This window comes from Columba livia, chromosome 3 (genome assembly GCF_036013475.1).
Source record: "Columba livia isolate bColLiv1 breed racing homer chromosome 3, bColLiv1.pat.W.v2, whole genome shotgun sequence".
NCBI lineage: Eukaryota > Metazoa > Chordata > Aves > Columbiformes > Columbidae > Columba > Columba livia.
Window position 1 is genome coordinate 78,063,905 of NC_088604.1, and position 23,728 is coordinate 78,087,632.

Below are 23,728 nucleotides of genomic sequence, written 5' to 3' on the forward strand. Positions count from 1 at the left end.
TAGTTTCTGACCAGTGAGGAAAGAAACTAACAAACAGTGGTGAGAACAGTTCAGGAACCAGGCAGGAGAGCAATACAGAAGCTCACGCTTAGCACTGCTATTTTGGCTGCAGCCTTACCCGAGTTGCCTGACTTGCTGCTCTAGCAGAGGGACCCATGGCAATATTCATACTGCTGGATGACTGGGTGTCACTGGTGTTACCTCCTTCAGCAGCCGAGAGCCCCGAAATCACCAAAGCACTTGAAAAACTTCTCTTGCCGAACAGCAGGCTGAGAGTTGAGCTGGTGGAAGAGGCCAGGCTGGACCTGAGCATGGCTGCAGCTCGTTCCTGCACAGTCAGCTGGCCAGCAACAGGAACAGCGGGGGACTGGGAAAACACAGATGTTGCTGAGTTGTGGAATGACAGCTGACTGCTGGAAAGCCTTTGGGCAATTTCGTGGGCAGATGTAGATGTTTGGATGAAAGGCTGGCGGCTTTCTACAATTGGTCCAGAGTGACTTGAAGAAGGGGGCCTTTGGTTTAAAGCAGTGTGTGCCTGGACGGACTGACTTCTGGGTTTTCTCCTGCCTTTAAAAGAGAGATTAATAATATATTTAGGTAAGTGGCATCTTGGTGAAATCTGTGCTAATGACAGTGTCCCATGTGTACATATTATTATTGGCATATTACTGCTGGTTTTATCAGCATAGAAACCCCAGAATAACACAGATAACACACTGGTTAACCTATGAACCTGTCCATGTTTTCCATGATAGGGATTCTGGCTTTTGGTCAGAATAGCTCCAGTGGTTCTGCACTGCATCAAAAGAGAGGGAAATGAGAAGGCTCCCCAAGGAAATTAATCACAGGCTCACACCTATTCTACCATGTACTTTTTAACCTGCCCAGTGAATGGCTGAGCATAGTGCTGCTGTAACTCCACTCCCCTTGGACAACCACACCAAAGTACAGGATATTGAATATCCATCTTAAATGGCTTGGTATCATTAAATGCAAAAATACAACAAAAAAACTGTGAGTTAAAACAATAGCACGTTAAAAAGAATTATTCCTGCATATGGGGAAAGAGAATTTGAGAATTCAAACAAGTGGAAGACTATAGCATTCAAGCCACAAGACAGTTTTAAAGACTAATATTAAACTCTATCTGAGTTGTGAGAGTGATATTTACAGTAGATCACAGACTGAGAAGTTGTGAGCACCTCCAGTTAGGGTAGTCAACTGGAGGTCTGAATGAAACCCACATAAGGTTCTTGCCCCATTCTGTGAAGCATCTCTATGCAGCTGCTGTTGGATACAGAAAGGTGATTAGATAAGCTACTCTGATGTGCCTGGACAACTTCTATCTTCATCTACCCATAGACCCCCGTTTTTAACATTTATATCAATGCCTAATGTCATTCAAACAAATAGTTACTGTATTACTTATGCTTGCACATTTAAATAGGCATAGAATGAAAACCAAATCAAGTACTGGACAGTGAACCCACCAGATACCTGCTTGCACCCAGGCACTCTGCACAGGGCACGCCCTGGGCTGGCAGGTGCCACAGGCCCCCAGAGTTTTCTTTTTCTCTAACCCAGGCTTTCACAGCAAACACGCAGTCACGCGAGCGCCTCCTTGGCTTTTCTGCTTTCCAGGAACCTCCAAACACTAACACAAGCTGGCATTTTGGTTTCCCAGCTATAGCTGTGGGGTAGAGAGCTGATGCCAGAAAATCTGTTGAGAGCCACCATCAACACAGAAACAAGATTTGCTGGGAGGCGTTTCCAGGTTGTTGGTAATTCATTCGGCTTTGTTTTTTCCCAGCACCCGAACTATGGAGAAGAGGGATGCACTGAAACTCCTCTAGATACTGAAATTTTGCAGGCCTAAAGGAATACATATCTCACACTGTCTTCCAAAAACATGACTATTTGCTGAATTCATGAGGGTTCCAGTAATACAGGATTTCATATCCAAAGTATTTCTATTATATAGCTGAAACATGCTGATTTACATCCACAGACCTGCTTTTCCAGAGGCTGGTATCATTAGCTCCATTTTTCAGAGGCTGAAGCAAAGAGAATTTAGGTAACTTGACACCGAGTCGGGTGGCAGAGCTGGGCCACAACCTAACTGGAGCTCTTTAGCTGGACTAAAACCTAGTTGGTTTGGCAAGCACTGGACACTTTCGCACCCCACTTACAACGTATCTTTAATTCTACTTTTATGCTCCAAACAATAAATTAAAAGAAAAAAAATTCCTAAGGTAGCATGCAAAGCAGCATTCTCTGTAATAAGAACCCCAAGATCTCTGCTTCAGAGCAGGGGGACAGATGCAGGTGGCTCGTGTGTGCCATGGTGCTGTTGTCCCCTGTGCAGGGAGGGCACACACTGGGGGTCAGGCCTCCCCAGGGATTCAGGTTCTTCAGACTCCGCAGTTTTGTTTTAAGTGCTTTGGTTTCTACATCTGACGGTTATTTTAATACATTACCCTTCTTAAGTAAAAGGAACAGACTGGAATTAAGAACAGAGGGGCTGCGGTGTGTTAGTTTGTGCTAACGTGGGGCTAACGTGGCCAAACATCTGTGTGTGATTTAAACTGCCAAGCTGACCCCTGTCCAAAAGTATTCTATATTCATCCCAAATGCAGTGGTTAGAGCTTTGGACAGGAGACCACCCGCATCTACACATAAATAACTCTGTCCTTGAAAACACTTAGGAAACAAAGGCTGTTCTATAAACTGCATCATGAAATAAAGACACTTTGGGGCAGAACCCCACACGTTTCCAATGCTCCTGATTTTGGTTGCACGTTTTATATAGGGCTTTCATTGCATTTTACAGACTCAGTGGCACCAGGCTGCAAAATTAAATATGAAATATGAAAACAGGAAATGTACTTGATTCATAGATTATGAGTCTAGAAGGGATTGCTGTGATTATGGAGTCTGCTGTGCTATACAGCACAGGCCATAGAACTTCCTGGAATTAATTCCTGTATGGTATTACCAATTACTACGATTATTTCTAAGAAATGAATCCAATATCCCCAATCACGGAGAATCCAGCTTAACCGTTAGTCACTTGTTTCACTGTTTATTTACTGTTAAAAATGTGCACTTGATTTCAAATCTGAATTTGTTCAGTGTGGTTATATCCAAGTCTGTTTGAGTCAACTGTCTTTGGTCACCTTTTTTTCCCAGGTAAGTACTTACAGACTATGATCAAAGCATCTTTGACAATATAAATTGTTTGAAAGCTCTTAATCTTTCACTACAGGGTGTATTTCCCAGATCTTTGATCATTTTTTGGCTCTTCTTTGAACTCCGTCCAAATTAGAACTGCCCTTCTTAAATCAGGGCACTAGGACTGTGTGTGGTAGGCCAACAGTGTACTCAAACCAAAGTCAGACTGACGGACATGCATTACCCAGGTCACCCTATCCATTCTGGTTTTTTAAACAACAGGCACAGTGTAAGTTATTTCCCAGTTCTCTGTTACTCCCTTAGCGTTCCGATACTTATTGAAGATCAGAGATTGAGTTTTAAACAGCTCTTGTAAAAACCTTCTTGAATGAGAGTCGTTTGGATTTGCTCAATTAAGCATGTAGCTTTGATAGCCACCCTTTCATGTTCTTCATAGCTGTTAGGATGGAAGGAACTACTTCATGATCAGATCACAGAAACAGATCATCTGCATTTTTCCCAATACAAACCAGACATTTCTCATTTCTACATTACTGGCAACTGCTTTTCCATACAGTAACAGATCGAAACCATTGCAAGGATTTATTTTGCTTCAAATACCCTTTAGAAATAAACAGTCACAAACCTACTTTCATCTTTTTGTCTCTAATGGTGTTACCCAGAAACTTCTTATTTCATTCGCTTTCTCTTACCAACGGTCTCTAAGGACTGAATACTGATTTGCATTTGCTATTTTCCACTTCCTTGCATTGGTTGCGTGTTTCTTCGTTTTACCTCAAGCCCAGTTGCTCTTCTTAACTAAGTGCGACCTTCTCTCTTGATTGTGGTTTTCCAGGCACCCAATACCTTCTTCTAAACAACTCACAATTAACTTTCATTCTTGTACAGCATGCTCAGGATCAGTATTTTACAATTTAGTTTGCCATTCTGATTACTGCAGTGTCAAGTTATGAGTGTGCACATGGGGATTCCTCTAACGATAGACTCAATTAAAAGCAGCAGTTGTTTTATTGTTACAACTTGATTTATATTCAAGGCAAGATCTTCTCTAGTCCTGGCCATTATCTTTAATGATAGGTCAAAATGATCTAACGGGAAGCAAACAAGTGTCACACCCCTCTGCTTCTCTGCTTTAATTTATACAGTAATACCCCCCTTGGTAAAAGGCTGAGTTAATTGGCTTTACATTACAAGCCCTGATCCCACAGTAACAGGTCTCACAGTGACCCACTGCCAAATGTAATGCATATTTCCAATGTGAGGGACACTAGTTCTACCTTGTGAATATGCCTGAAGTACTTCTGAATGCATAATTTAATATGAGAAGGGCTCAGCTGTTGGTTGACAGAATGACTGGCAACATTTAATTTCCTGTTGGTAACTGCTATATAGACATGAGAAGTTATTTCCTATTTGTTTGTCCTCTACACACACTGATGAACAGCCAAACCAATTCCTCAAATAAATCAGCAGGGTCCTTCCAAGATAATTAAGATTTTTGCACACTTTCACTTCTGTTGCTCCCAGCTAACAATAAGGCCAGGCTCACTGTGCTACGGGCTCCCTCCCATCTGCATTTCTCATTCTAGCATAGTTAGGGGCACCTTCTAGTACAAAAGTTACACATAAAGAAGTTTGACAGGGGAACCTTTGATGAATCACGTTTGTCTTATACCCTCCCAGTAAACACCTGGAACAATATCAAGAGGCCATCTCCTACATGTGCTTGGTCATTAGGAAAGAGAAAGCTCCCTCTTTCTAAAATTAGTTTTCCACTGGATATGAGAGCACCTCAAAAACATCTACCTATGTGGGAAAAAAGAAACAAACAAACCAACCAGTAAATTAGTACAAATACCTGCATGCTGGTGGGGCTCTTGAGATGAAGCTTGCAGCTGAGGGGTGCCATCTCTGGTGGGCTGTGAGCTGCTGCTCTGGCTGGAACTGCCTGTGGAGTTGCTGCTGGACGAAGATCCCCCTGCACTGTCCACCTCTTCAATGTTCCCCCTCTCGTGGTGAGCTGCATGGCAGTCCTTCCGCATCCTGTTTGCAGGGACACGCACATGGTCAGCCATTTATTAGGTATCAAAAATTGTGCCACCAAGATTAGATGCCCTCACAAGGTGTAACTGTACTTTCTTGTACTGCCGCAGGTCCTTCGACGTTTTATGAGATGACAAAGATAATGACACGGTAAAGCTTACTTGGAACAAAATTGTATGCGACACAAACTGAATCTTTTCCTTCTCTATGTGAAGAGGCTTCGGAGTCTAGAAAGACCTTGGGATTCTTTATCTAATGTTACACTGGTCTCTAGAACAACTTTTGCATGAGGCAACCAAATAGCAAAGAAGGGGAGTTGGCTCGAGAGAGCTCAGTGAGAATGAGATGCATGCAGGGAAACCGAGGTATTAAACCACCAGATTTAATCTTAGGATAGGTCTTAGCGTGCAGGCTGGCTCTCATAGTGTCCCCATAGTCCCCTGTCTCTCCTCAGCCACAGTGGTGATAGGGCAGGTGGGGAGAATAGAACAAGACTGAGCTATTGCTCTATGAAAAGTACATGTAGGAATGAGAGCTGGAAGGTGTCAGATACTGATCAAGCTTACCCAGGGGAAGTCAAGCAGTTGTAGTGGATAGTAATATTATATTTTAGATGTGTTTTGGTCAAGAACAATTACTTGGGGATGATCATCTATACTGCCAAAGCTTTGGAGCCTAACCCACCAACACGTTCACTCATGTTCTGACATGTCACTGAACTGCAGAAAAGACACCCTTACTTACATGGCATAAACAGTAAAATTCTCTGGAATGAGAGAAATGCCTGTGCTGAGTGATTTGATAATGAACTTTAAGCAAAGCTTTCTATGTGTTCAACAAAAGCCATGAGTGACTTAATGAATTTGCTTTCTGATATATCTGTAGGGCTATTTTTTTAATATTCTGAGTTATTTGCAATTAATTTTTTACTCATAGATAACAGTACATAATTACTCTCTTAACAGGAAATACAGTGGAACCGCAGGGTCTCTACCTGTGTAACCAACATTTAACACCTACCTTAACCATTTGGATCGGAACCACTTTGTAATGTTGTCCAAACTGACAGGTCCCCCCCAAATGTTCCTCAGTTGGCTGTGTGTCCCAAGGTACGAGGTGGTTAACGGGGAAACGTACATTGGGTATCCCAGTGGCTGATCACACGAAGAATTAATTAAGTTCCGCAAGACCTGTTTATTGTTCTGGATGCTTCCTCTCTCTGGGTTCCGATTGCGTAAGAAAATCAGCTCCTGCTGCTGCCCAGCCCAAAGGCCTCTGACGCACTCCTTGTTGACCTACAGGCAGGGAAAAGAAGCATGGCTCACGTGAAAATGTTTGCTACTTAAGATGCAAAACTACATGATCGGGGTAGAACAACAGCAGGTGTGGGTGCGAACACCTCATGTCTTTGCATCAACAGGTTTTATGAACTTCTGCAGCTACTGCTTGGTAAAACCTAGAATGTTATTTCTGATATGCAAACGTGGTTGCAAAATGGAAGTGAACTGAAGAGAGCTCCTCTGGCCTCCAGGTCCTACTCCAGTAACTATACTCAGCCTCTCCTTTGGGCCAGATTACTCAGAAATAGCATCAGCAACTATGGCCCTAAATTACTGCAGCATTACAAAGATGGTATATGTACCTTGATAACCTTGAAGCTCAAGTAGCTTTTGTGGAGCATGATAACTTTATATTCATCCGCTCCTTCATCCACCACGTGTCTCAGGGTTAGCAGCTCCTCTCTGTTGGAGAGAACAGCGCTGCGCCAGGCTGGGTCCCCTTCATGACAAATCACAACCTTTTCTTCAAAAGATTGGATCGCTTCATACAAAACTGCTGGGTCCTCATACTCATCTGGGCAGGTGAACTGGTCCTGGCAGTACAGGAAAAAGTATTGAGAAGATCAGGTATACTTGTGAAAACACAAAAACTATTAACAATAAAATCCTGTTTTTCCAACAGTTGCCAGTTGACCTCCCCAAGTCACTTGCCATTTGATACAGCGTGTCTTTGGGGGGCCAGAACAATTAATTTAACAGTAATCTAGAAAGGTACAATTTTTGTTTTATTGAAGCCTATTCTGAACTCATGTCTTCACTGGACAAAGACACTCGGAGAATGCCAGCTTATCTGCTTTCTTTTTATAAAGTGGGAAACCATGGGGGGCAGAGCTTTTGGGTAAGCCGGAGGGAGATCAGAATCACCCGGGGCATTCCACAGTTCTTGTAAAAATCCTTATTTTTATTCACGAAAACCACCAAGAAAAGCACAGACAGACAATCCATCAGCAGATATCACAATATTGTGTTACTACTTTAGCTGTCATGCAGCAACACTGCCAGCAATAACATTCATAAAATTATTGTGTCATATTCTCAGATATTAATTCACAGCAGTTCCCCTTCAGTTACATTCAGAGCAATTATAAATATCATGCATGATAAAAGCATGTGATACTAAATCATAACATGGCAGAGCAAGAACTAAATCAACTCCAAGCTGTACAGGGGCTGACCTGAAGAACTTGGAGTGACTTTAGTGGAGATGTGCCAGATTTTTACAACTGAAAACAGAATGGGCTCAGAATCAGCCTGACATCATCAAACAAATAGCTGTGACATGAACCCTTCAAAACATTCTCCTCCTCTCAGCTGTGTCTTTTAACATATGGAAGCATTACATGTGTATGGCTATTCACAAAAGGATTGCTAAATTAGCAATGAAATTAGTCTAATTAATGTATTTATTTTCAATCTAGTAACCATCTTTATAGTGTACATGCAAGTAAAACATGACATGACTGACAGTTTTCTTTTGATGAAAAATACAGGGTTAAGTTCTGCAGTATGATTGGTTTCAAATAGGCAGCTAGGGCATGCAGAAAAGAAGACTGAGTGAATGTAAAAGAAATAAATGCCGAGCTTCCATTTTGGTAAAGGGGTTTTCTCAGAATACAACAAGAAGTACACTCTTATTTTTTTTCTTTTTTTTTCCTTTGGACAGTTTCTAAGGTTTCCTGTGTTTCTCTAAGACAACAGATACAAGAGTAAAAGCTAAAAATAAAAACATAACAAAGGCCCTACCTGGTGTAGCTTCAGAGACATTCGGATTGCCGGGGCAACAACCTTGTGCAACAGATCCATGTCTGCAAAGACCCACTCATCTTTCGCTGCTATCCGAAAGTCTCCTTTGAACAGCGCGTGGAGCCCATACAGAAAAGAGTCCAAGCTGTAAGAGAAAGGCTGGGGTCACTCCCAGACGTCACTCCTGTCTCACCAAGCCGGATCCCTGCCCGTCACCAGCTACGGGCTGAGCCACACAGTGACTGGGGGGACCCTCCGGCACAGGGTGAGCTCCCACGGTGGGTGTAAAGCATGGGTCACATCGCATATTTCTAATGAAAACCCATTCCTCGGGATAGGAGGCTTTCCTTCTGCTTGCACTGTAAACGACTGGCCACCAAACAAGTGTGGCACCTGGAATGACGGATGTCCTAAGGATGGTGGCTGGGTCACAGGGTGCTGCTGCTCTGCAGCTGGGCCAAAGAGAGCAGGTCGAGGAGTGCCAGCTGCTCTGCCAGCTCTGTGCAGGCAGCAGAAGCTGCCCCCTCATTTGGAAGTTTATTCATTGGCCCTGTTAACACTTAGCAGTTCTCTTTGCAAGGTAAAAAATTTCATTAAGAAACAAAACAAAACTAAACAAAACACCACAGCAGTAAAAGGTATTTTCAGCAAGTCTGAGATTTTTTTGTCATGGAACTCAAACCCAGACACGAACATTAAACCAGACGTACTGAGAAAAATACTAAGTTCCAGGAACTGTTCAGCAAACCAGGTGAGACCATGAATCACATGACAGGCATTTTGTATTGAAACTAGGAGCCCTAAAGCAAATGCATACCAAGTCTTCTCTTTTCTTTTTAATATAAGAAACTAGACGTAACCAGTTCTGCCTGACCTTAGGTGATGGTTTGCCTGGACCCAAGATTTAAGGAAGACGTAAAAAGGTAAAACATTGAGTAGTTGTTAGAAAATTGTTGTGCGGGGGCTTTGGGAAGGGAAAGAACCAGCCTTCAGCTCCAGTTTGCACCCCAAATCACAGGCTTCCCACGACGACAACACAGCTACTTGTATAATGCTCATGGCAGGACTGCTGTCCTAGGGCTGCTCTGAAGAATCAAACTCCAAATTGAGGAAAACAGAACCATATGTTAAAACCAGGCGTCTCTTGCAAACCCACAGGACACGGTTTCATCTACCTGCCAAGCTTTTACTCATAACAGTTGACTTTTTAGATAGTAAAGGCTCTGAGGAGAAGCTGCATTAAGATGTTAGTGGTTTTCATTACCACCCAGGGTTCCTCCAGAGAACAAATAATCTTTCCACATAATTGAGTTTTCTTAATTATTTTGGGAAAAGAAAAAAAAACAAACCTTGAAAATTTTTTCTCTTCTCTAAGACAGGGTAAGGAGAGACTGGGAGACTGCTTGGGCTATCATCAGCTCAGACACATTCTAGTGTTGCCCTTGGTGGGTTGCATGTTTTAGAGATTAAAATTGAAAGATATATAGGTTGTTGCCAGAAAAACAGCTGGATACTGATTTTCTCTGTGAAAGCACCATGTAATACAAATCAACTAATCAGTGGGACCGAGGCCAGTGAGGAAGGCAGGGCTGCTGTCGCTGCTGGGAACATCAAGAGTACAGGGAAGCTCTTGTGAATTTTTAACTGATTTGCATTTATTAGTACTAAGTTACATATTAAAACATGCCTATGTGAGACAGGCACTTACACACACATCTTCAAAACATTCAGGCACCGATTTCAATGGGATTTATTATGTGTCTTCAAGGAGCAGGTCCTGATCCCCACTGAATTTCAATCAATCACCTCCAGAGTTTAGAAAATGGTAGTATACCCAAATCCTGCTTAATAGCTAGGAAAGCCCTAGGATAAACCGGTTGGGGCAAAAAGAAAGTGGTAAGTGCAGCCAGTGTGGTGAAATGTGTGACTATCATCTTCTTTGAAAAGGCCAGAAACCGGGACGGGTCCTTCCACTCGCTCACCCACTAGGCAACATCCAGCATACACAGCTGAATCCTTGCCTGGAAAAAAACACTTCTGTATCTAAATATTCTTCCTAGGATGAAACTGGAAAAAGTAGCCTGAACCTAATGATGATCTGTAGTATAGTTTTTCCCCACATGACACCCCCTGTATTTGCTCTGAAAGTCTGGCTGGGATGAAGGGAAGGAGGCAGGAGAGATAACTGTGTTTTACATCATCAGAGGCTCTCACATCCAAACTCAAACACCAGAGCAGACAAAAGAGTTTGCATTCACATCAAAGTGTCTTACAAGCATCAGCACATGCTAAAGCAGCTGCTGTGAGCAGCAGTACCTGCTGCAAGCAAGGGCAGGGCTGGGACAGCTCTGCAAAATGCAGCTGAGCATCCGCAGAGGCAGCAAGGGAAGCGGGTACAGCTGTCACTGTGCTTCATTAGGGAAAGCTCATCCATTTCTCATCCCTCTGCATAAAAAGTTCTCTAACCAGCATTTTTAAAAACAAATAGGAATGCTACAAGGAACAAAGAAGTGGTGGCAGTAGCAGTGAGAGGCTAAGAGTCATTTTATATATCGTATTTTCCCCCAGAGAAGTCTGGAGGAGATTGCTGCATTCAGAAAACCATGGACATCTTTTGTTCTCCTGCTGATCATAATGAGGCTTTTGGGTACATTCTGCCTAAAATGTGACACTATCTCAAGCCACTACTTCTGTAACATGCAGCCCTTAATCCAAATAAAATGCAGCTATTGTTATTATTCCCATTGTTATGCTCTCTACTGAAGACTCTAATGAGATCAGAATGAAGCTGTAAAGACAACAGCTTTGATCTCAGGCCTGACTCAAGGTTGTTGCTACTTTCTTGGCCCAGTTTTAACATACCTCAGTTAGTAACCAGCTGTAGTAACAGGATTGTTCCAAATATTTTAAAAACTAGTTAAGATGCCAAAGAAATGACATTAATCGGGAAAAGACATAACTACTATTTCTGGCAACATTTCTAACCCTCTGAGCTAAGAATGTGAAAAGCTGCTGTCACAACAGTGAGCTATTTTAGAACACGACTAGTAGGTGTGTGGGAACCATCAGCCTCTCTGGTGTCTGGAAACAAGGAGATTAAGGAGCACCACAACTACCAGAGGGGGTGCAACACAGCCAAAGCAAATACCCCCTCCTGCTTCACCCCCACGGTGCTCTGACAGCTGGAACTAAAAGCATTTGATGCAAGCCTGAAAACAGTATGGATGAAGACTAACGAGCTGGCGAATGAGCTGTGTGTATTCTCCACACCAAAACCCATCCTCCGTCTGCAGTTCATAGACCTTTCCCAATGTTAACTGTAGATATATTTAAGGAATAAAGAAACATGCATGCCTTTGAGCTGGTAATGACCTGAGTGCCACAGCCCACCTGAATGAAATCTTTTCAATGGTAGCCCTTCTACATTCGATATTTGAGATGATAGTGGTTGTGAGCTAAGAGTCAAGCTTACTCCCCTGCTTCTGCTAAGCTCTTGCACACATAAAGCTGCACCGTCTGCTTGAACCCCCACCAGCACTGCAGTGTCACCAGCGGCCCTGTGGCACCAGGACCCCCAGCCTCTTTCCCCTTAGATGCTGGGCAGTGCAACATGGTGCCCAGGAGGGAAGGGACAAGGGAGCTGAGGGGACCTGAGCATCCAGGCTTCGTAGTGCTGGAAATGCCTGATGAGGAATGCTTTATTAAGAGATTTTTTATATTTTTCCACATTTGAAATGTATACTAAGCATTTATTTACTAGTAGGTCTAGTGGCTGAATAGGGTTATTAAGGAATTTTTTTACAAATACACACCTCAACATATCACTCATATTTGAATAAATGAATGGTAATGCCGTGTCATTCTTCAAATTGCATTTTGTGCAGGATGCCTCCTAATGACAGTTTAAAAGAGCGAGTGATTTGCATAGCAATGTTCTGCCTTCTTAATGAATGCGTTTATTGTGTAATCTAGTGTTAATGTTGGGTTGCTGCTGACATTTACATGAACAGGTACGCTGAATAATTATTTACATACATTATATAAGAGCATTTAAAATCTTGGTTTACCCAGTGACATTTACTGATTAATAGATTAGACAAAATCATGTGTAAATGAGTGCAAATTGATAGTTTACATACACAATGTAAACTTGAACCTCAATTCTGTAGTGCACAGCTCAGTGTAACATTACCTTTGCATTACTATTTCTGCGCAGTAGTTGGATGACAGTACTCTTCAAGACACAGCAAGGGCTGGACTTAGTCTAGAGAAAGTTTCCTACTACCTGCAGTTACCTCTGAGAACAAAGCATGGACCACGGAGCACAGACTCTTGGCTAGTTTGCTCATGTTGGACGTATCTGAAACACTTCATAGAAATAAGCATGAGGAGAAGACTACAATGCCTATCTGGCCATTACATCTCCAGCTCATCACGAAACCTCTACCAGTGTTGTACACAAGATCCTTCACAGGCAGAATACAAAGTCCTGAGATGAAGTTCAAGGTCGTTCCTCAGTGCCTACCAGAGTGATCTAAATAAGTTGTCATAGTCCAGCATTTGTGTGCGACAGAGCACGCGTTAGGAGGCTGGATCTCTTACAAAGTGAGCAAGCTCCAGACAGCTGTGCACATGGTACATCCCCTTCATGCACACAGCTGGCTGGGGGATTGCCTCTTCTGACACCATCTCTGCAGAAAACTAAAACCCTCTTCAGCACCTGTAGGCTCCAAAAGGTCCCCAAAATATCATGACACCTTTTCAAGGAAAAAGACTGTGAAGCGTCACCTAAGGAATGATTCCTCCAGCTTCTGAGGGCCTTCAGTTCTCTCCCACCTGACTGAATGCAAACCTGCGGCAGCAAGAGCTCGGGGCAAGGACCAGCAGTACTGCTCTGAACCACCCTCCATAAGAGCTGCCGCATCTCCATCAAACACAGATTGAAGGGAGGGAGACCTGTCTTCAGCGCCTCAAGTTAATCCTCAGGAACATCTCCTTCTGGCCCCAGCAGTGCTGCGCATGTTGGATGAGGTCTCCTTCTCCTTGGCATGCCATGTAATTGTGTTCCTAACGGGGTATCACTGCTTTACTGCTGCTTTGTGTTTGGGTAAGTTGTGAAGATCCGTGTGCAGCAGTAAACACAGTCAGTGCAGTAAGAACTGCCCTCTGTGCTGACATGAATGTACTTGGATTTTTGTTGATAAAGGTCTTGATGTCAGGGGTAGCATACCCACCTTGCTCCTTAGTTAACAACTTCTACTGAATTGTTTTTGTCAATTGAAATAAATATATTCATTCTTTAAGACAAGAATAAACGTATTTCACCAAGCTATAGTCACGTTTTGTAGCTGTAGCAATTTATAACTTCTCAGATTCCTTTTTTCTTTTCTCCAAAATCTTCCCGGCAGTTGAAATGTATGAAACGTAATTTAACTAGGTGGGTAAGTGACACAGTTTTTCACAGTGAAACTTTTGCAGGGGTAGCTTATGTGAAGAAGCACTGAAAAAGATATTGACAGAAGCTTCCACTTAATCCCTTTCATGTCACAAAACACATTTGAAAAAGTACAATGCTTCAATACTGCCCTGGAGCACTTACTTAATAAAAAGAAAATCAGGACTTAGAGACACAGGATTATACAGAATGGATTCAGAAGAATGGTGTAGAGCTGTGCTGTGCACAGGACTACTACATTTTCCCCCTTCTACAGACCTTTTCTTCCCAATAAAATTATTTTTGAGCATGGAGCATCCACTCACCAAAAGAGAGAACTGATTTGGTTCATTGGTAATATTCCACATTTTTAAAAGACATCGTATAGCTGACTCCCGCAATTATTATTAAAATCTTTACAGCAGACTTTGCAAATGATTATTCTCAACATTCATACTTTCCACGTTAAGCTTCAGAAAGCCTCTGATAATATTATCTCTTTGCATTGTCGACTCACCATGTAAGCCAATAAAAATAGGTGACATTGTTGTTGTATCTGTACTAGTGCCAAAACATTGTAATGAAGATTGTAAGATCCTGTGGAAAGTACAGGCAACGTGATGACAGTTTTAGGAAGCTTTTGTGATATTTTTAGATGCATTTCTAATATCGCTGTGACATATCTATTGCAGCCCCAGATCAAATACACTTTAATCTTTTCTCAAAAAAAAAGAAAAAGCACGAATGCACATCAACTGTTCTATCACGCCCACAAACTCTAAAATTTGGATCATCAAAAAAATAGCACTATTTTGGAAATATCGATGACTATTAAACGTTGCACTAATTCGAGAGCATAGAAATAAAGGGAAAGGAAACTCAACCCAGAAGAAAACCACTACAGGAAGGCAATGTGCAAAAACTAGAAAGAAGAGATGATGAAAGCTACTTGAGAAAGTGGAAAGAACCAGCACACCAAGAAATAAGCCATGTGGGCCACAAACATTTTGCATGACTAACTGAAAGAGGAAGACATAAAAGCAGATGTTACAAACGACTCAACAGATAACAAAGCTAGAATGAATATTTAAAAGCCTGCTTTATCTTGTAACACAAAATGCATTCAAAATCGCACATGCTGTCTTTGTTTGCTTGTTAGTAAGACAAATCCTCTCTAAGGACCATGTTGATAGCGGGTTAGCCAGCGTTATCCACAGTTTTGTGTCAATACCGCAAGGTCACTTAGACACTGTGTATTTATTAATCTCCTCTACTGTGACTAAACTCTTGTGAACGCAGGGAGCTCAAATACATCTAATAAAAATCTAAAATTAGAAGTCAGACTTTATTAAAGTAACGATTGTTTCATTAATAAAATGCCTTATCTATTACATTTATTGTTCAGGCTGAACTCTCAGAACAGCATAAACGGTTCTTTAAAAACCCAAAACAACTCAGAACTCCTAGTGAAAATGGAAGAATCCCTAAGGAAAATGTAATGTGAAGAGCATATACAGAAATAAATTTAACCAAGCATATTTTAATTAACCAGACTTTCTAGGAAGAAGTGTTTTGAATGAATGAATGAATGAATGAATGAATAAGGTCGACTCAGAACAGCCAAAGCTGTGGTCTCAAGAGATGCAAAGTTCTCCCTTCCTCAGTCACCAGAACGAAGCGGCAGAAGGGACATGGAATACGGCCCCGAGAAACAGAGGACCCTTATGGATTTATTATTATTTTGCTAAATAGATGTCAGAGTACTTAACAGTTTCTTCCCCTTCTGGAGGAAGCCCGTGTTACAGTAGCCAGGCCAGTGGTGAATGGACACAAGTAATAACCTATTCTTTCAACGCAAAATTCTGCTATGCCCTATGAAATAAAGACTGATATTAGTTATTAAGCACACTACCAAAGTCCAGGAATGGCAGAAAAAAAAATATTCTATGGAGGAAAGAGACTTTACCTTGATCCAATCTTCTGCTGAGGTTCCACAGTAAGTGAAAAAAACCACAAACAGGCCTTTGCTTTAAAATGAGGAAAAAGGATTCCTAAATATTACCTGATGGCCATATTGTGAGCTGCAGTTCCCAAAGCTCTCCGACCCAGTATGCACAAGGCAAAGGAAAGCGTCACAAGAGGAGAATCTTCATCACTGTCCAGGTGCTACAAGGTTTTAAGAATAACATGTTATTACAGATGCAAATACCATCTTTAAAGACACTGCAGTTCTGTAAATCATAACATAAAATTGGCTTGTAGCTGGACCTGCACACAAAAATGTTCTTTGCAATTAAACAGAACAAGAAAGGGGATCATTGTTATCAGAGGCTTTCCACAAAGTGAGAGCTTATTTTGCCTACTGGCTAGAAGAACAGCATTTCAGTGTCAGGTGGCAAGATCCCAAGGAAGGGGAGCTTTGGTGGTGGTGGGGATTTTTGTGGGTTTTTGGTTGGTTTGTTTTTCCAGATCTGATATTCTAAACCAGAGCAGATTCCTTATTGGCTGAGAGACACTGCAACTGGAGGCAGCCAAACGCCTTTTCATGGGACACAGCACCTAAGAAACTCCTCCACAAATTCCAGAACAATCTGTTTGGAAAAAAATGGGGGAACACATTTTTAGTGAATAACAATACATACCTAAATTGTATACCATTGATGACACTGACCTCATATTTTAACAAGCAGTCAAATAACTTCAATGACATTTACTAGCTCAGGAGAATGTCTTTACTTAAATTTTTGCAAAGAAAACCTTAATATCAAGCAGGAGGGAAAATCTGAAGGAACCCATAATGAATGTGAGTCTTGAGGAGGACACAGACTATTATTTCTGTCTGTGCAATGGATGATTTCTTACAGCTTTCTTTGAACCTAAAACTGAAGCCAATTATAATGGAGAATGTAGCTCCTTCTATTCAATACACTGATTTTCAGGGCTATGTGTGCAGCAAAGCCTTTTTTACACCTCATCTCCTACATGAACTTTATATAGTTAGTATGTGTGCGCACTAGTGCAGGCACTCATTTGCCTTTTTAAGTCTCACTTTGCTAAGTTTCAAGTCTATTGGGCATCCCTAAATCTATTATTCTGTTTGAAAGTCTGAGACACATAAAAGTGAAAAAGCATCATTTAGCAGTGGCTTCCCCTGCACCGTGCAAGTCCTTGTGTATCAGAACTTGGGAGCTCAGACGCAGAGCTACAAAAGAGAGAAAATATTCCCAGTAGCAAGAGATTGGTGGGAAGGCTCAGAGGACAATTCAATGAAAACAGCATCAATGTGATGATTTGAGAGGAACTGCTGGAACGGTATTCGGGGTTAGAGACACGAGAAGGAACTGAAGTGGAGAAGAAACATTAAGATTCAGCGATATTACACCAGCTAAGGTCAGTGGTAACAAATGAGATGTGCACTCAGGGATCCTGAACGAAAAATGCACAAATAACAGCGCATGGCAGCCAGGAAAGATACACTTCTCATTTTTTGCCATTATCAGCAATAATCGGAAAATTAAATCAAGCGAATATGCTTGTTTGAAACTGTACTCTCCCTCTGGGCTATTTTGAGTATTCCAGGGAAATACAGTAGCGCATTTCTGACAAATGATTGCTGACCATCAGTAATCTTAGTGGCTCAGAGCATGAGATCACGGAGCTGGAGACCTGCCCTTGACCTTTGAGAGCTGCGAGGTAATTTCAGGCAGTTTTGTGGCACGGTTTACATATGAACTATGAGCTCTCAGAGGTGACCTACACCAGCAGTTAGTTTTTTATGTACTTCCCTACCCTTTGAAGACTGTACCCAAACAGAGGTGAATGTTTGGCAAGGGCACACACACATCACCGATGTTTGGCAACCATCCCCAAACACTGGTAAGGGAAGGAGTGATGACATTCCCTGACCAGGGCCTGCCCCAGCATCACTTCTGCAAACACTCAGTATATCTGAGCTTTCTAGAGCTGATGAAATGACCAGTGTTGGAAGTGTGCACTGTAAGGAATTGGTTCTGTATTCAAAAACTAACCCGCCTTAAAACTCAGTTTTTGAACAAGGGTAGTCTCCAAAATACGTGGGGTTTTTTCCGTTCCCCAAAACATATATTTTCCTTCCATGTTAAATGTGACAGTTTAAAGGAAATAAACTTTATTGTATCAAAGCTGAGCAAGCAAAAGAATAACCACGCATCATTCAGCTCCTATCCCAAGAACTAAAATTACTACTACCACTAAAATAAAAAAATAATAACGCAAGCTTACCTCCACCCTTTTTCTAGCACAGAACTGAATCCAGTCCAGATAAACACTGCAGAAACTAGCTCTGGTTATTCCTTGGAGACATGGCACATAATCTTCATCTATGTTAATGTTAAACATTGCAAGGTCACGTTCAATATAATGCCACTTTGCATAAGGCTGCAGTATCTTTTGGATGGATTCGTCTTTTATCCAGTCGAGGATTTTGGGAGAACTTGCTGTAAAGTATATTATACTCTGTTGACAAAATGTGCAAACGTTAGTCACTCCATCTCTTATTAAATCAGATATATTTTACACAGAAGAAAAAAATTCCAATAGGACCACACTAACTACCCATAACGGTGCTTATTTTTCCTATTTTTTACTGTTGGGCAGCATCGCTTCACAAAACTGTTCAAGTCAGAAAGACAATAACAATTGATATCTAAACAGCAGAAAACAGAAAAAGAAATAATATTTTTAATATCCTTCTACCTCACGGGAATATTTATATAAACAACATACTATAAGAATACAGAGTTCTGACATTCAAACATGTAATTACTGGATATTAATGGAGTCCTAGAGTCTATCACCAAAAAGGTGATGTCGATAAAAGTTCAGCCATATTTTGACAAAAAAACCCCCAATGTAGTAGATGGTCACATGCCCAGAATCGGGCTCTTTTTCCTCCCTGGATTCCCTCTTTTCTGAAGGACGAAACTTTCCTGATTCTTTAACAAAAATTTCACCGTGATTTAACCATAAAGGTGAGATCTGACAGATGTGTGCAACACTGGTCTGAAAAGCTCTGTTTTAACTCTATTTTCTCTCTGCGTTAAATAGCATCATTGGTTTTGCTATCTGTCGATGAGGCCAGTAAAGAATAATGGATTCTTTCTTATATGTCGGGTTAAGAAGCAGAGAAGTGATGTAACTGAGTTTGCTTCTAAAGCACTGAAGGAGCAGCAGCATTCAGGAAAAGCTCTTTCTCCAAATGCAGAAACATTAGGAAGCAGCCAGATTCATATCTCCTATCAGTGCCTGGGCTTCTAAGCTTCAGTTCTTCTAACTGCTGTGTCTGGAGCCATTAATAAAATAAAACAAAATAAAATAAAACAAAACAAAGCTATATATCCGAAACAAATTTAAAGCATATTTTCAAAAGAGTATGAAACTTAAGGAAAAGGTCCAGTGCTAAAAAGGAAAGTGGCATCAGCTGGAAAGTCCCACTATAATGTTTTATTATTATAATTTGTTTTAATAAAATATATTAATTTAGAATTGGATTCCAAAGCAAATGAGGGACAAGTGAACATGAATGAAGATGATGTAGTTCTACTCTACCCATCAATGGAAATATTATTAAGCAAATAAATGTATAAAATGAAAATCTGATGGGGTTAAAAGGACAGAAGCACTATCAGCCCTTTTAAAAATCCCAGATGTCCTTCACAGTTTATCTTTCAAATTGTACAAAAATACACAAGCAAGAAGAAAATTAAGCTCCAGAGGAAAAAGACAAATCAGACAGACTAAGGATGGCCCCTTGATTTCCTGGCATGTGGAAAACAATACACTCTTTAAAAAAAAGATTCATGCAGAAACAATAGAGCTGAAAACACAGCACTCAGTGAATGCGGACTTCTTGAATACTAAAAGACATTTAAATAAGAATATATTGAGAAGAGACGAAGGAGGCACAAGGGAAAAATATCACAGTAGTTGGTCAGGAAATCATTTCAAAATATATGCAGAAGGGCTAAAGGAGCTGACCCAGTTTATTTGTGGAGAGTAAAAATCCTTTTATAAGAAGAAATATGGGCCTTTTTAGGCTGTTGATGAAACTGCAAATAAAATAAATACGGTAGGAATAAGACACTCAGTTGTTTAAAAGACCAAGATGGTAATTATTCTTGAAGCACAGGAGAACTGGAACAAAGCATACATTTTCTCTGCTGATCCTCAAAATATAGCTTGCTTTTTTAAATTATTCTCACCCATGCTTATGAAGAAGCAGATTCAACTGGGGACAAAAAATCAGACTCGCAATCAGACATATTAACAGAAATAGCAAAAGCTTCTGCCACCTAATTAAATTCCGCTCTTAGTAGCTCTTCCTAAATGTGTTTGTGCACAAGTACATCCTCAGTTATATGGCAATTCAGAAATAATACCGTAAATATTTACAATGTTGAAAGCTACAAAGAATAAACTAGAAGCACTCCAGATGCTCAGTGCAATGGAAGCGCAGTTGCTGCCGAAACTCCGGCCTGAGTGTTTTCTGAGTTTGTGATTTATGTGACCTGAATACTGCATTAACTTGAGTTCTTCTTACAATTACTTTCCTACACCGTTAAAAAGAAAGTGGCAGGGCTTTGAAATGTTCACAGTGAAACTGCACAGGATCTTTACAGCTCCAGATTCCCCTGTAAGAAAGAGCTGGGGAAGGAATGAATTCTCATCTCTGCTTCTGATATTGTTTATCTGGAGGTAAGTACTAAGCAGGACGATAGCTGATCTGATACATAACATGGTTTTCTCACCTTCCAAGACTGTACTAAGGATTTTACTAAATCTTATCAAGGCTCCTGTTCATAGAAGGAACTAATAACTTGAAGAACAGAAGAAAATCTCCCTATAGCTTTATTTTGGGAAGTGTCATTCTAAAGATGGGGTCTCCTGAGCACACTCTGCCTTTGCTGAAGGGAGGCCCAGCCCAGGATAATACTGCAGCTGCCAACAGGTTATTATTACCTCCTGTTCATCCCTCCCTAAGAAGGGAAGAAGATTAAAGGACTGACACCTTGCTAGGAATGAAGATCTGTAAGTGCAGTGTTACAGTGCTGGCTCAACCAAATCCAACCAAAAGAGATCTGATTTTCATACCTTCCAAGCCACAGGTCATGGCCATCACAAAATCTGGGTACAGTGGAGATGGAGCCACATCACACCTCAGTAGTGTGGAGATAGTTTAACCCACGTCCCTTTTACTCAAATCAGGATCAATTAACCACCTCTGTATCAGACGGGACAAAAGCCCGTCTAAGCCACCTCGCCTACATCAGCTGCTCCTCAGGTATGTCCAGGCGCCCTAAGCTACATTTCAATTCAGTTTTCCTTCCCATATGACAAACCTCACACTTTCCACAAGTCCTCTACACGTTAGTTGAAGGCACTAAAAAAGTTCCAGTTGTCAAAGCACGTTTCTCCAATGCTTTAAACTAATAAGCTGCTGATTTCATTGCAGCTTAGACTGGGATTTTTTTCAGTCTCATTCACCATCAAAAGCTAAGCCTTATATCAGCTTGCATCAGTTTGTGTTCACTTTATTCAGGTTACCTTTTGAAGTGAAGCAACTGTAGCAACATATTCACTTCAGTATAAAGAAGGTGATTTTGTCTTGTTTTTAGTTTAGATGCATTGCTTAAAAACAATTTAGTTCATACCCACAAAAACCATTTCTAAAATGAAAAAATCATGCTCACATGCAGCTTTGTTTCTAATTAGTTAATTAAACAAAGCAGGTTGGTTACCAGGCCCTACTGCCTGTAAAATTATTTATGAAGTCCCAGTTTGCATTTTACAAAGTAATTAGGTGTATGATCAAAGCAGCTTTGTGAGGCAATGATCTTGTTTTTACTGCATTGGCTCACTTGCAAAAAAAGGCAATTAATTTATTTACAACAGGTCTCTCTGTAAGGTTGACAGGATTTTTACAACTGCAGAAATGTAGTAGGAGGGAGATCCAGGGGTGGCTGGGAGCTTTAGTGAGTGGCTTTGTGGCTGTACCAATGGCACAGGAGGCAGCATTTGGTTCTTGTTGCTTCAGTAGAAGACAATAAAGCTCAGCGATTTCTTCATTTGCTGGACTGGAATGGCTTTGGCAGAAGATGAAGGTGTCTTGCTAGACTATGTGGTTCAATTATTTTGACAAATTAATATCTGTGTGGTCATTATGATCTTAATAACAGTGCAAATACAGAAGTGATGTAAATGAATTGCTGTGTAATCAATGGAATTAAACAAGTTCAAATGTGTTGTAGTATATATGTAAAACATCAGGTAAGGAGGGGATATGCACTACTAAAAAAGTGTATTTGAGAAACAGCTCTTCAGAGATTTCCCAAGAACTTCATGCTTGTTGATCTTTGTTTTCGGCAGAAAAAAAACAGTGGAAGGCCAAGTCAAGAAGAAATAACAAACTGTCAGTGAAGTTTTGCTTTGTAAGAATGCTTCCTCTGACTCCAGGGCTAGAGGATGTGAACTCACCTTCTTGACTTCTGCTTAACCAAGCCAGCAATTTTCTGTACTAACTGTAAATATAAGTGGTCAGAATCAAATGTAGCAAAGGGAGATATGAATTAAATATCCCTACCTAACATCAAATCAGTCTGAGTGCTGGTAGTGCAAATGAATACATATAAAGCAAAAAACTTCAAACGCTATTTCTAATACACAGCCAACATTCATTCTTTTCGACAAAGCTGTCTAGGAATATAGTCCACTTTACCAAAGAGTTTACCTTTATATAGTATCGGATAAGTATTCTCCGCAGGTCGAACACTTGTAGCATCGTTGCAGCGTTGTTATCAATGATGCTGTACCCTTCCAGGATGTACTGGGTGCGGGTTATTTCCCAGGTCAGCCATCGCAGGTTAAAGGCTGCATTACACGATAACAAGTGAGGCAAGTGCCCGGGCTTACAACAGCAGCAGCCTTCATTGTCTTCATCTCCTTCTGTTATAGCTTCCACTTCTCTCTGCTGGCAATATGTCCCTTGGCAGTGAGAAAAAGAGAGTATGCTGCCAGTTATTGGGGGAGGAGGAGGAAACAAAGGACTTCTTCCAAGCTGAAAAAGGATGATTGAAGGCTCTACACACACAGCAAAAATCTAACAGAAAGAGCTATGGCAGCAAATTAGATGTGCCAATTGATCCATGCGCAGTAGCAAATAAAGAGCTGCACGTTATTTATTTACTACCACCTATAAAAGCCAAAAGGGCCTGATCTAACGTTCTAGGCATTTGGTTCTGAGCTGAGATGAACTACAGGCCACAGCTTCTGCCTTAATAAAAACTCACAGGAAGCAACACTGAAGAATCTCACTCCATCAGGCACATTAAGCAAACTGATCCAGTCCCAGTCTGCTTCTTCAAATAACACACATGATGCAAAGATTTTACAGCATGTCAAAGCACTTACAAAATCTGGGTTTTAGCAAACTATCTCAGAAAGCAAGTTCCAAAAATAACATCTGATGGGCTATTCTCTCTCCCACTGGAGTAAAAGCTACTCCAGATCAAACATCTCCAGTGACTAGCACTAGTGCAGTACATCATGAGGACTGAACAGCTTCCTAAGTAGCCTATTATACAGGCTTTAGATTAGAATAGAATAAATCTTCCTGAAAAAGACATGTTAACTCAAAAAGAAGTCATGAGGCAAGAGCAGAAACAAGAATATATCTGCTCTGCAGATTCTGCATTTCTGGCCTGTGCTGTGCTCAGTATAAGGTCAAGCTGAGTCACCTGGGATTTGCAATCTATGAAAATGTGGTTTCTGCACCACGTAGGGCACAAATCAAAACCAAGGTGGACATCCATGTGCTCCCCCAGCACTGTTCTCAAAATACATTCTTGATGCACGGCTCCTTTTTAAATTTCCCCTCTGTGGGCTGTTGCTGAACTTACTCTCCACTGAATTTGTACATGAACTGTCTTCCAAGGCCACCTCC

At 41.1% G+C, this 23,728-nt stretch overlaps 1 protein-coding gene across 5 annotated transcripts in view; it reads right to left on the minus strand.

Annotated features, from left to right (window-relative positions):
* Positions 1-23,728, minus strand: part of PCNX2 (pecanex 2) — a 151,171-nt gene that overhangs the window by 3,319 nt on the left and 124,124 nt on the right. For 4 of the 5 annotated variants that reach the window (XM_065057771.1, XM_065057769.1, XM_065057770.1 and 1 more), the window contains 8 exons: positions 22,517-22,770; positions 18,013-18,246; positions 15,815-15,918; positions 8,319-8,463; positions 6,878-7,108; positions 6,256-6,530; positions 5,051-5,235; positions 119-567 (listed from right to left, as the gene is read on the minus strand). In XM_065057771.1, coding sequence (XP_064913843.1) covers positions 119-567; positions 5,051-5,235; positions 6,256-6,530; positions 6,878-7,108; positions 8,319-8,463; positions 15,815-15,918; positions 18,013-18,246; positions 22,517-22,770 — 1,877 coding nt within the window. Of the gene's footprint in view, positions 1-11; positions 568-5,050; positions 5,236-6,255; positions 6,531-6,877; positions 7,109-8,318; positions 8,464-15,814; positions 15,919-18,012; positions 18,247-22,516; positions 22,771-23,728 lie in introns of all 5 variants that reach the window. The other variant, XR_010471482.1, reaches the window with a different exon arrangement.